Raw genomic sequence first — 14326 nt, forward strand, 5'->3', positions numbered from 1 at the left:
GGTTCCCTACCTGTGACCAGACTGTTCCTCCACGTGGAGTCCCTGAAGGTAATGCACCGACACAACAGCACCTGTGGGGCTTCACATTACAACGGAATGGGGATTAAAGCCTAGAATCAAGTCCCCGAAAATTATGGTACTCGATCCTTACTGGGTTAAAAATGGTCAGTGTTGACATGGGAGATGATGACATCACAAAACTCCATTTCTAAGTCTTCAAAGAGAACACAGACAACTGGGATTATGTATTTTCCTTTAAAGTATTTTAACAATTATAAAGTAACAATTTGCCCTCAAGGCCGTGTATCCAAACATGACAGATTGTTCTTCATACAGGGGTCATGATTTATTCCTGCAACCTTTAATTAACAAAGTAGTTGGATATGTGATCATTCATCATCCAGTGTCACTCATCAGCACTGGATTTGGAAAATACAGAGACTCTGATGGCGCCTGTAAAATTGCTGGTCCTGTGCACTCCATATATTGTGTCTATGACATTTACACACACCCAGTTGTATATTTGTGTTCAGATCAGGGGCCAAGCTGTGTTAGTGAGTCTGAATACCACGTCGCATGCCCAATAGAACTGAATGGCAAGAGGGCTCCCTGCTTGTGAGGAAGAATATTACCATAAATTCACCTGGTCAGATATGAAGGATGGATACTCCCATTTCATCACTGAGATGATAATTATTACCCCTTAAAGACAACACCTGTCCAGGCGACCTAAAAGTTCATAAAACATCAGAGATTTGTAATCCCCCTCCTCAGGGCTCTTTATGAGGCTGAAATGAAGAGCTCTGCCCACCAGCTACTATGCAATGGCCATAAAACAATGAATAAAACTATTATCATGGTCACTTCTTGGTGAGGTTAGTGACAGGCTCAGGGTCTCTTTTATCATCAGAGTCCATACACATTAAACGTATGGGTTTTTTTGGCAGTCGCAGAGTTAATGTCAGCTTTCCTTGCTAGCAGCAAGCGCATTAACTCTGCTCAGGTAATTTCTGTGATGACCACTTTAGGCCTGGATAAAAACCCTCTGTTTACTGCAGAGGGTGCTGGTTATTCTGTTCAGTCTGGAGCCAGGCCTGGAGCTGTGAGGAGGTGCTTGCTGCTTGCATTGGTGTGTGAAGGTAGCTTGTTTTGTTACTTTCTCCTTTCTGTGTTTCCGCCTCCCTGTACACCCTTTGTTCTACCCCTCCCTGTACCCCTATTGTCGGTATTAGGTGTGAGTTAGTTTTGTTTGTACCCCTGTTTGTCACTTTTGTCGATGGGGTTTTCCATTTCTGTCCTTGCCCTTCCACCCGGGTGGTGGGTTGTGGAGGGGGGTCTTACCATCTGGGACAAGGACAGGAGATATGGAGATGTAGGGGGCCCAGACCTCGATACTTTTAAGCATACCCCTGGATTGAGGAAAAGCCTAGGGCACCCTTAGTTTGAGGGTCAGCGGAGGGTCAACCTTTCAGTCACTCGCCACTCCGGTGACAATTATGTGGCAATTGACTATTGAGGTGGGCCGTGTTTTGGATGTATTTGGCCAGCCACGCTGTCTGACCATACCCATAAGTAATATTAGCCAGCATTTTTTCGTTATGGATTTCATTCCTAAATCTGCTTTTTGTAAACATTAATTGAAAGAGGTTTTCAATAACCCTGTTAACATGCATAAGAAATTATCTGAGCTAATTTTTGGTGCCACAAATGAAAAAAAAATAAACATCGGAAATAAGCAACTTGATGATTACTTTTTAAGGATTATGCAAGCATTAAAAGGGGATGTCCTTTACTAGGCAACCCCTTTTCAATCACTATATGAAAAAAAAGACCAGCCGTACTCGCGTTTGTTGCCGACACCATTCCAGCAACATTGGTCGTGTAGTCTCATGTTACATTATGTCACTCGATAGATGGAACACGGGCGGTGGCACTTCTGTGGTGGTGGTGGTCAAGTCGGATCCTATACTGTTGTCAACTAATTCAAAACTTGGCACTCAGAGTCTCAATGAAACCAAAAATTGTTTAACAAAGTGCTTGTAATCCAAAAAATAGTCGTTTCGGTCCGCCACGGACCTTCATCAGTACAGATTGCAGAGAGAAAGCTCTGGCAGGGAGACATGTCTGTGTGTCAGCTATGAATGCAGCCTCTCTGCCACAGCTTTCTGTCTGCAATCTGTACTGATGAAGGTCCGCGGTGGACCAAAACATCTATTTTTTGACTGCAAGCACTTTAATAAACATTTTTTGGTGTCACAGAGCCTTTGAGTGCTAAGTTTTCATTTAGTTGATTGTTACTCAAGACCTCCAGCAAATCAGCAGCCGCTTCTCTCTCACGTCCATCAGACATAAATGACATTTGGAAGAAGTCAGAGGGCAGCAACAGCTTTCACTTCTTCCAGGTGTCAGTTTCATCTTATGGATGTGGGAGTCAAGCAGCTGGTGATTGTTATGTCACCCGAGTCCTGCAGCCAAAGTCACGTGAGACCAAATGCCGATGTCACCGGACAACCGAAAGTGAGTATAGGCTAGTGTTATTTTAAATTGGAAAATACATCAATTGAGAAGAGGTTGTCCAAATAGTGGGCTATAGAAGCTAAACCTTGTACAGATCCATGGTTAGCTGTGATGACTAACCATCAGTGTACATCACCCTAGTGCACCCTGAGACTGGCTCCCATCCAGGCTACTGTCACAATTTCTATTATCGAAATGAGATGCTTGTTGCGGCTGCAGCATCTGATGAGACCCTCCCTGTTAATGATCAGGGCGATATTGTTTTAGCAGATGATATTTGATAAAAGATTGGAGTCCAAGCTCTAGAACAACCTAGGATAAGGAGATATTAGCTGATATGATGTAGATCTGTAATGGATTTAGGTGGACCAATTTTGTCTGGTTAATTGTCCCAGGTTTACTGGAATGTATACAAAGGCTAATGAATACTGAAGGGATCAGAATAATTAATATGTTAATATGATTGTTCTGTCCACATTTAGCATCCCGTTATTGGTAGCACACGGGGCGATGTGCTGTCAATAATAAGTTTTATGCCGGCATAAATGATCCAATCATTCAAAGAAGAAACTTTTTTTAATTTTGATTCTTTATTATGGATTTAACACATTCCCAATTAGATCACACTGCTCTTTACGAAAAAGAGTGCCACATCTATCCTCAGGTTGTGTGTGCCATTGCAGGTCAGCCGCACTTCAATGGAGCTATATTAAGACACAATAATCCTTGGGCAAGTGAGATGTTGGATTTGCAAAAAAAGCAGCCATGTTTTACTAAGTCTGAATTAACCCTTTTTCCAGAGTTTCATACACAAAATATTACGGTCAGAACAGCAGACTAACATTGCATCCTGAATATTCCTTGACGCAAATTTCAGATGAAATAAAAGATAGATGGATTTCAACATGTCAGAACCAAGTGTATGTGCATTAGTCACATTTGATCCTATCCATCTATATGGGGCTCAAAGTGCATCAGTTTTGGTCTAAATGGTAAAACATTAATCATTCACTTAGAAATTCCATTGCGTCCCATCATGAATCCGCCTTTTACAACTTGACAAAGACCTGCATGTCTGTATAAGCTGGAAAACAAGAGTAGGAGGAAGGGCAGAAACAGAATATAAAGTGATCTGCTGACTGCTCAGTGCCCCGTCTGGCTGTGCGGACCGAGGAGTGGGTAGCACATCCAAAGGCCAGTGCATAGTGAGCAGTCCTGACCGACAGCAGAAGGCAATGTCTTGGCACCGGGCATCTAGACCTGTGATTACAGACCACTGGCTGAGGAGCATACAGGCTCTGGTACTGGTGGTGTTAGTGGTCAATATCGTGAATGCACATGCACCAGGTCTGCAGAAAAACCCAAGCAAAAAATACAATGGAGCAGGAACAACATACAACCTGAGGAACATCATCATTGGACGCTGCTATCACTACATGTCTCTGCATCCAGGCGTTGGGTGAGTAGAGATAACGTGTTCCTAGTGACCACAGTATCGTGCTACTATTTCTTATGCAAATAGTGTGAGGCAAAATATGATAAGAAATAATCCTTGTGAAATGTGGTTTGTCAGAAGCTGCAAAAAAGTAGCCTGCCACACTATGTAGTAGGTGTAATAATATTATCAAATATCTCAGAATAGTTCTCTTGATATAGCTAAGTCTCTTACCTAATGTGCGGGGCATTACAGCTTAGGTATCCATGGTTATGACAACGAACAACTAACTAAGGCTGGATTCACACGAACATATAGCATCCAATGCGATATGATGATGACCCTTGGCTCTCGCTGTGCTGCCAGTGTCATGCAACTGTGATCCGATCCTGCAATTGGATCACAGCTGCGGAGGAGAGGGCAGAAGTTGCGGAGGAGAGGGAAAGATTAATCTCCCCATCCCCTCCATTGTCAGCTGATGTGATTATCTCACTGCACTCGGATGTCATCCGTGTGCAGTCCGATGTTTCAGTCGCACCCGTAGACTTGTATGGGTGCGAGTGACATGGCTATCGCTGACAATCGTGGCATGCTGCGACTTCTTGCTCATCCAGAATCTGGATGAGAAAAAAGTTGACAATCTGCTCTCTCTCATTGAATAACATTGGTCAGCATGCAATGCGAGATTTTCTCGCATTGCACTCATCTGAGTCATACGATCTTGTGAGCGTGCCCTAACTGTCACTATATGAGTGGATATAACCATGGATACCTAAGCTACAATGCCCTGCACATGAGGTAAGAGACACAGTGAATCACGAGAACTATACTATATTTCTACTTGGAGGTATTTGCTAATACAGCGTGGTCCATTTATAAGGATACATCTAAATAAAATGGGAATGGTTGGTGATATCAACTTCCTGTTTGTGGCTCATTAGTATATGGGAGGGGGGAAACTTTTCAAGATTGGTGGTGACCATTACAGCCATTTTGAAGGCGACCATTGTGGATCCAACTTTATTTTTTCCAATGGGAAGAAGGTCATGTAACACATCAAAGTTATTGAGCATTTCACAAGAAAAACAATGGTGTGCTTGGTTTTAACGTAACTTTATTCATTTATTAGTTATTTACAATTTTATGACCACTTATAAAATGTGTTCAAAGTGCTGCCCATTGTGTTGGATTGTCAATGCAACCCTCTTCTCCCACTCTTGACACACTGATAGCAACACCGAAGAAGAAATGCCAGCACAGGCTTCCAGTATTCGTTTTTTATGCATTGAAGATGGCACGTTCTCTGAGTTTTTCCAGCAAGATGGTGCACCATCCCATTATGGGTGTCAGGTCCGAGGATTCCTACATGAACAGTGTCCTGGAAAGTGGATTGGTCATCATGGGCCAGTTGAATGGCCACCAAGGTCTCCCGATCTGACCCCCTTAGACTTTTATATTTGGGGTCATCTGAAGCCAATTGTGGTTGTGGAGCATCTGAAACAACAGATACTGGTAGCCTGTGCTAGCATTTCTTCTGCGGTGTTGCGATCAGTGTGTCAAGAGTGGGAGAAGAGGGTTGCATTGACAATCCACCACAATGGGCAGCACTTTGAACATATTTTATAAGTGGTCATAAAATTGTAAATAACTAATGAACAAATAAAGTTACATTAAAACCAAGCACACCATTGTTTTTCTTGTGAAATTCTCAATACGTAATCGCACCAAAAAAATTCTTTCAGTAGATATTCTTAAGAAAAAGAATAAGCATGTCTTTTCTTTTCTGCAGCTAACTGCGTTATTTCCCTCCATTGATTGTAATGTAATCATTAGTGATGAGCGAGTACTAAAAAGCTCGGGTGCTCGAGGCTCGGGTCGAGCATCCCAAGATACTCGTGTACTCGGCCCGAGCACCGAGCCCAATGTTATCCTATGGGAGACCCGAGTATTTTTATGAAATGACCCCCCGGCAGCATGTAGAAACCCTAAAAATGTCACAAAAGTCTCAGAAGAGTGCTCAAATGACATGGCAACAGCATGGGGAAGACCCCTTGAAGCATTTATCACTCAAAAGTCACAGCTGTGAACAATTTTGTCCGCGTTTTACGCCATTTTTACGGACTCACCAGAAAACCTTCCAAAATGACACCAAAATGAATTTTCATGGCGGAAATGTTAAGGGCACATACCCAATAGTGAGATAGAGCTAATGTATGTTACTTTTTGAGATTAATACATGAAAGATTTTACGTAAAACATTGTGTGGCACTCCGATGTCCAAAACGCACGTTTGGTGCTTTTTACTAGCGATGTCGGTCATTTTTTTTTTCATTCTATCTCCCGTCGGTCGGTCTCGCTCTGTCGGTCTCTCTGTCTTGTCTGTACCCCTCTCACAGTCTGTCGGTTAGTTCCCCCCCTCTCTCTTACTTACCGTTCCCCGATCACTGCCGCGGCGCTGCACAGCTGTTCACTAAACTCCGGCGGCTTTTCCTCTTGAAAAAGCCGGCCGCTCATTAAACAATCTCGTATTCCCTACTTTCCTGCTTTTCGGCGCCTATGATTGGTTGCAGTGAGACACGCCTCCACGCTGAGTGACAGGTGTCACACTGCACCCAAACACAGCAGCCGGTGTGTGTGTGTATACTGTGCAGTGAAATAAATAATTAAATAATTTAAAAAAACGGCGTGCGGTCCCCCCAATTTTAATACCAGCCAGATAAAGCCATACGGCTGAAGGCTGGTATTCTCAGGATGGGGAGCTCCACGTTATGGGGAGCCCCCCAGCCTAACAATATCAGTCAGCAGCCGCCCAGAATTGCCGCATACATTATATGCGACAGTTCTGGGACTGTACCCGGCTCTTCCCGATTTACCCTGGTGCGTTGACAATCGGGGTAATAAGGAGTTAATGGCAGCCCATAGCTGCCAATAAGTCCTAGATTAATCATGTCAGGCGTCTCCCCGAGATTCCTTCCATGATTAATCTGTAAATTACAATTAAAAAACACACACACCCGAAAAATCCTTTATTAGAAATAAAAAACACTAACAAAGTCCCTCATCACCAATTTATTAACCCCGACAAACCCTCCATGTCCGGCGTAATCCATGGACCTCCAGCGTTGCATCCAGCTGTGCTGCATGAAGGTGACAGGAGCTGCAGAATACACCGCCGCTCCGGTTAGCTTCACACAGCAACTGAGGTGAGTATAGCGATCAGCTGAGCTGTCACTGAGGTTACCTGGATGCAGCGGTGGATGCAGCGGTGGCCGTGGGTAACCTCAGTGACAGCTCAGCTGATCGCGCTACTCACCGCCGCTCCGGTCAGCTCCATGCAGCAACTGAGGTGAGTATAGCGATCAGCTGCTGTCACTGAGGTTAATCGCGGTCACCGCCGGATGCAGCGGTGGCCGTGAGTTACCTGACTGACAGCAGCTGATCGCGCTACTCACCTCAGTTGCTGTGTGAAGCTGACAGAAGCGGCGGTGTATTCTGCTGCTCCTGTCACCTGTATGCAGCAGAGCTGGACGCGACGCTGGAGGACTGTGGAGTACGCCGGACATGGAGGGTTTGTCGGGGTTAATAAATTGGTGATGAGGGACTTTGTTATTGTTTTTTATTTCTAATAAAGGATTTTTTCAGGTGTGTGTGTTTTTTAACTGTAATTTACAGATTAATCATGGAAAGTGTCTTATAGACGCCTGACATGATTAATCTAGGATTTAGTGGCAGCTATGGGCTGCCATTAACTCCTTATTACCCCGATTTGCCAACGCACTAGGGTAAATCGGGAAGAGCCGGGTACAGTCCCAGAACTGTCGCATATAATGTATGCGGCAATTCTGGGCGGCTGCTGACTGATATTGTTAGGCTGGGGGGCTCCCCATAATGTGGAGCTCCCCATCCTGAGAATACCAGCCTTCAGCCGTATGGCTTTATCTGGCTGGTATTAAAATTGGGGGGACCGCACGCCGTTTTTTTTAATTATTTATTTATTTATTTTACTGCACAGTATAGAAACGCCCACCGGCTGCTGTTATTGGGTGCAGTGAGACACCTGTCACTCAGCGTGGGGGCGTGTCTCACTGCAACCAATCATAGGCGCCTGTGGGCGTGGAAAGCAGGGAATATGAGATGGCTGTGTACAGAGCACAGCGCGCCCGCCGGTATAAAGGCTCGGTCACGCTGTGCAGGCCGGCCAATCACTGCAATTCCACAACTAACAGGGCTGTGGCATTGCAGTGGTCTGCCAGCCAATCCCTGCATGAGGGCTGGCTCTCAAAAGAGCGCCAACATGCTGGGATGAAGACCACGAGTAAAGCACGAGTATCGCGAAATTACTCGGTACCCGCCGAGTAGCCCGAGTACAGTAATACTCGTGCGAGTACCGAGTAGTAACAAGCATACTCGCTCATCACTAGTAATCATGAAATAGCGCAGGAATAACGCAGGTAGCAAGTGATGTGCGTTATTCCTGCGTTATTCCTGCGTTATTTCGCGTTTTTCGTGACATAGTGTACATCACTGCCCTGAGTTTTGCAGGGAAGTAATGTCACTAGGACAGGAAGAGGAAGAAGAAGAGACTAAAAAAGCGTGTGCTCCGCCGTATATTTACCGTCCAGCCGGGTAAGCACATAGCGGTGGCCCGGTATTCTCAGGCTGGGGAGGGCCAGGGTTAATGCCCCCTCCTCCCGCAGCCCAGAATATCAGCCCGCTGCTGCCCCGGGACTGTCGCAGCCATTATGCGGCAGTCCCGGGGTGTTACCGGCTCTTCCTGTTGCTGTGATGCGGTGACAATCAGGGTAATATGGAGTTAACGGCAACTAATAGCTGCCGCTAAGTCCAAGATTAGTAATGGCAGTGTCTATGACATGCCTTCACTAATCTGTAAGTGAAAGTAAAGAAACACTCACACACACCGAAAAATCCTTTATTTGAACTAAAAGACAAAAAGCCCCTCTTTCTCCACTTTATTAAACCCCCCGAACACAGCTCTGACGTAATTCACAGCGATGTTCAGCGGCGTCTGTGAGCGAGTGCACAATGCAGCCCCCTGAGCGATGCTGCAGTTAACTCCAGGTCATTTCTCACGGTCGGTGATGGGAACACATTACCAGCCGAGAGAACTGCAGTGTGTGTGGGGGAAACACAAACATCATAAATAAAGCTGGAATATCTATCCCTCTATTATCTATCTATTCCCCTAAATATCTATATATTATCTATCTATCTATCTATCTATCTATCTATCTAGCTATCCCTCTATCTATCTATATTATCTATCTATCTATCTATCCATCTCTCTGTCTATCTCTCTATCCATACATCCATCCATCCATCTATCTATCTATTCATCTATCTCTCTATCTTTATTTTTTTTTCTTTTTCAACGTGCTTTATTGCTGTAAAAGCATTAAAAAACGCAGGGACCAACCTGAAAAAAAAACGCGGTAAAAACACAAGTGCATTATCGGTGCATTTTTTAATGCAGGTGCGCTAATCCTTCACTCTCAAGAAATTTCTTAAGAAATTTCTTAAGAAAAATCATTTTTCTAGTGTGAACATAGCCTTAAAACACTAAAAAAAGTGTAACAGCCCTAATTTACAACATTTGTTCCCTACAGGGGACAAAAGCATATATCCCCTTCCCATACAGCAATATTCAAATTTAATATGTAAAGCTCAGTGTATGTGTATGTATGTATGTGTGTGTGTGTATGTGTGTATGTCCGCTAAAGGGATTCGCACCTTCGCATTTACAATCACGAAATTTTGCACAGACACTCCATGTGACTCAGGGAACGTCATAGACTATGTTTGGGCGAGAAAATTTAACCCCGTGCTTTCCAGTTACGCTACAAAATCCTACAGCCATTAAACTGAATGGAGCTGGGAGCTAGAGGCTATTAATAGCAACTGTCAGTGGTTGCTATAGGAACAAAATAAACTGTTTAGTATAAGATAGGATAGACGGATAGAGAGAGACAGAAAAAGACAGACAGACATAGAGAGACAGACTGGGCAAAGAGACAGCCGGAGAAAGAGACAGCCAGAGAAAGAGACAGCCGGAGAAAGAGACAGCCAGAGAAAGAGACAGCCGGAGAAAGAGACAGCCGGAGAAAGAGACAGCCGGAGAAAGAGACAGCCGGAGAAAGAGACAGCCAGAGAAAGAGACAGCCGGAGAAAGAGACAGCCAGAGAAAGAGACAGCCAGAGAAAGAGACAGCCGGAGAAAGAGACAGCCAGAGAAAGAGACAGCCGGAGAAAGAGACAGCCGGAGAAAGAGACAGCCAGAGAAAGAGACAGCCGGAGAAAGAGACAGCCGGAGAAAGAGACAGCCAGAGAAAGAGACAGCCGGAGAAAGAGACAGCCGGGCAAAGAGACAGCCCGGGAAAGAGACAGAGAGAGAGAGAGAGAGAGAGACAGACAGATACAGAGATTGAGACAGATAGACTGATGCAAATACAGAGAGATAGAAACAGACAGACAAGGAAAGAGACAGACAGACAGAGACTGGGAGAGAAACAGAGAGACAGTTACTATCCCGGGCAACGCCGGGTACTACAGCTAGTAAACAGATAAATGGCAATTAATGCTTTGAAATAATATGAAATAATAAGCTCCTCTCTAGACATTATATAACATTTCCTGAAAGGTATGAGAGTACACATAAATCCAATATAATAAATAAAGGTTGAATTCATACAGGGAAATCTATAATAAATATAGGTAACTCCTAGAAGGATGTTATTAATAGATGACAAAAATAGGCTTGTTATATACAATAGGGTACTCCCAGGAGTAAAATATCAAATAGGAAATAACACTATGAGGTTACAGATAAATATATATACCAAATACAGAGAGATATTAATGCAATCGCAGCCTTCAGGAGGTAAGAAGAGGAGTCATTCTTCACAAGGACCCGATCCTGTGTTGTGACCATGACAAACCCGGGTTACTGAGCACACCATGCTGTGTGAGGCAAAATGCTGTGCTATAATGCCCTGTAGTGACAAAGCATTGCAGGGGATTATAGCAACACAGAAAATAAACCCAGAAACAATTGACATGCTGCTTCTTTTTCCAACAACAAAATCTGCAAGGAAAAAAGAAGCAGCGTTTGCACAGCAAGTCAGGATTCTCATAGACTTTGCTGGAATGCATTTTTCTTGCTTTTACTGATTAAAATAAGCAAGGAAAAACCCAAGAAAAAAAACGCACATAGACTAAAGCGGGCTGTTGCGATGTTGCGAACGATAGCACCCGCCCACGTCGGTGGCGCGTCACGGGGTGATCCCTGCAGTAGCGAACAATATCACTACGGCAGCGTCACACACAATTACCTGGTCACCAACGTCACTGTGGCCGCCGAACAATCTCTCCTTTAAGGGGGAGATGTGTTCGGCGTCACAGCGGCGTCACTAAGCGGCCGCCCAATAGAAGCCGAGGAGCGGAGATGAGCGGGTGGAAGATCCCGCCCACCTTCTTCCTTCCTCATTGCCGGTGGCCGCAGGTACGATGTTGTTCCTCGTTCCCGGGGTGTCACACATAGCGATGTGTGCTGCCGCAGGAACGACAAACAACCTGCGTTCCAAACGAGGAACGATTTTTTAAAAATGAACGACGTGTACACGACGAACGATTTGACACCTTTTTCGTTACTGATCGCAAAAAGGTGTCACACACAACGACATCGCTAACGAGGCCGGATGTGCGTCACCAACACCGTGACCCCGACGATATCTCGTTAGCGATATCGTTGTGTGTAAATGGGCCTTTAGAGTTCTCAAACCACAATTAATTATGGAATGAATGACCATGCCAGGATTCCTACTCTGCTACTTCAGGTGAAGTTAATTTGGCTTGAGACAGTGAAAGAAATTGAGGCCTGTAATATTAGGCTGAGTTCATAAGTCCTGTAATCATCCAGATTACAGATGCTGCAGGGATGCATTGGGAAAAAAGTTCTGCAAGGATAACTTTTTTTTCCATTGTTAAATAACTGATGACTTTCCCTTTGAATAAAAAATCCTGTAGACTGCTCAGAGTGTGATATACTGCATAGTGTTCCATGTTAATGCCTTGGACCCAAAGATGTTCATATCCATTGTTAGTGATAACAGCTGACTGTTTTTGCTAAAGAGACTGTTGCTGTTATACCGTAAACACCAAACTCACAGTTTTGCCACAATATTACTGTGTGATAGTCTTCTACCGTGACTCAGTGCTGAAGCGTAACTACCAAGCATCATGTCATCATTGGTGTGTAACCACCAAGTTCTGTGCCTCTATCCACTTTGTCTTTTTACGCTCTTCTGCTGCAATTAAAGTAATAACAAAACCTGTTTTAGGTTAAACCTGATGTGCGGGGACCTTGTTTGTAGACCATAATTAAATAAATACTGGCCCACTTACATGTTATTTTTTTTTTCCTCATAAAGGGATAAGAATTGCTCAGGAATATGGCAAGAACTAGTTGATGCAGTACAGAGAAAAGATCCATGTAAAATCACAGAAGAAGATTACAAGCATCTGGCACTTATGGCTGTACAGACGATACCATGTGATAAGGTAAAGACATGTAACTTTTTATTTAAGCTCTGCTACAAACTTTTTTTTCAAGATGAGAGACTTAAGGCTGCTTTACAGCCTTAAGTGAAAGCACCCACCCCCGTCGTTTGTGCGTCGTGGGCAAATCGCTGCCCGTGGCGCACAATATTGCTAGGCCCCGTCACACGTACTTACCTGCCTAGCGACGTCACTGTGGCTGGCGAACACCCTCTTTTCTAAGGGGGCGGTTCGTGTGGTGTCACAGCAATGTCACACGGCAGGCGTCCAATAGAAGCGGAGGGGCGGAGAGCAGCCGCTTGAAAGTCACGCACACCTCGTTGCCGGCAGGACGCAGGTACGTTGTTGTTCGTCATTCCTGGGGTGTCACACATAGCGATGTGTGATGCCTCAGGAACGATGAACAAACTGAACCAGCAACGATTTTATGGAAATGAACGACGTGTCAACGATCAACGATAAGGTGAGTATTTTTGATCGTTAGCGATCGCTCGTACGTGTCACATACAACGAGACCGGATTTGCGTCATGAATTCCATGACCCCCAACGACATCTCATTAGCGTTGTCGTTGCGTGTAAAGGGGGCTTTAGGACATCTAGTAGAAACAAACCCTGATATTTCTAGTATATGCCATCACATGCTATGAGTGAAAAACTCTTCATATCTCAGTCATTTCAGAGAAAACGTGGAATTAACTTGTATATTTCATATTAACAAATATAGACATATGGACAACAAAATTGATGGTCCATTTCTGTTAAAGTAAGAAAAGCCCACAACGGTCACTGAAATAACTTGAAAATTGACAAGTAATTTTCAAATTAAATTTACTGTATATCAACCAATGTGTCACACTACAAGTGTGGTGAGCACGTTGAGACCAAAAGGAATCAGACGCCCAACAAAAAAAAACCACCAAAACAACACTACAAACAAGGGGAGGAACACTGGGGACACAATAACAACGGTGGGCCCTAGCTCTACTGAGAGGGTAGATGGTACACCTCCTATCCTCACCTACAGCTCTCCCTACATTCCTAGTCAGGCTCTATGCAGTCTCCACAAATGTCGCCGAGCAGGAACCTGAGACCCTGAGAAAAACCTTGTAGTTGCCCTGGTTAATGCGTTGGCAGGTGGGAGACGCTAGCTCCACCGCTGCACTAATATAACACAAAGAAGCGTAAGACAAACGGGGAAAACAGCAATAAAAACGGATAAAGACCAGTTTCTGGCACACTCCTTCTAAGCTCCATCCACCAAGGAGGCCAGTATACAAAAGGGTTAGTATCTTCAGCAAGAAATTCTGGGAAACCCCTCTATTTAACCTGAAGAGTCGTGGCTACAAAGCAGCTGCAGCTGAAACACTCAGCTAGGAAATGCTGGAAAAGCTGCTAGCAGCAAAACTGACATTAACCGTTTTAGTACTATGAGAAACAAAACCACATTTAAATGTAGAGAGCCAGATGGATATGAGAGGCTTCAGTCCTAAAGCTGTCACTAGTCTCCAAAATCAGGGAGACAACCATGACTTAATGACAATCAAACATTGGTCTTGAATTTTGCTTCAACAGGGAAAAAACATATGAAACTGGTCTGGACAAAAATGATGGTTCTCGCAACTTAATATTTTGTTGCAGAACCTTTTGAGGCAATCACTGTAAATAAACGATTTTGTTAGCTTTCAAAGAGACGTCTGCAAATGGCTTCTTGTGTCTCAGGTGTGAAGGTGCCTTCTCCAGACTGCAGGTCTCAGCTCCTTCTACAGATATTCAATAGAATCAAGATCAGACAAGCAGCTTCAG

At 44.2% G+C, this 14326-nt stretch overlaps 1 protein-coding gene across 2 annotated transcripts in view; it reads left to right on the forward strand.

Moving 5' to 3' along the window:
- Window positions 1-3652: 3652 nt before the first annotated feature.
- The window catches only part of LOC142305908 (ADP-ribosyl cyclase/cyclic ADP-ribose hydrolase 1-like), a 38498-nt gene continuing 27824 nt past the window's right edge, over window positions 3653-14326 (forward strand). Inside the window, exons 1-2 of one of the 2 annotated variants that reach the window (XM_075346903.1) lie at window positions 3653-3976; window positions 12396-12525. In XM_075346903.1, the coding sequence (XP_075203018.1) occupies window positions 3753-3976; window positions 12396-12525 (354 nt within the window). In that variant the 5' untranslated portion in view covers window positions 3653-3752. The remainder of the gene's footprint in view (window positions 3977-12395; window positions 12526-14326) is intronic. The other variant, XM_075346902.1, reaches the window with a different exon arrangement.

The sequence above is a fragment of the Anomaloglossus baeobatrachus genome, chromosome 1 (genome assembly GCF_048569485.1).
Source record: "Anomaloglossus baeobatrachus isolate aAnoBae1 chromosome 1, aAnoBae1.hap1, whole genome shotgun sequence".
Taxonomy (NCBI): domain Eukaryota; kingdom Metazoa; phylum Chordata; class Amphibia; order Anura; family Aromobatidae; genus Anomaloglossus; species Anomaloglossus baeobatrachus.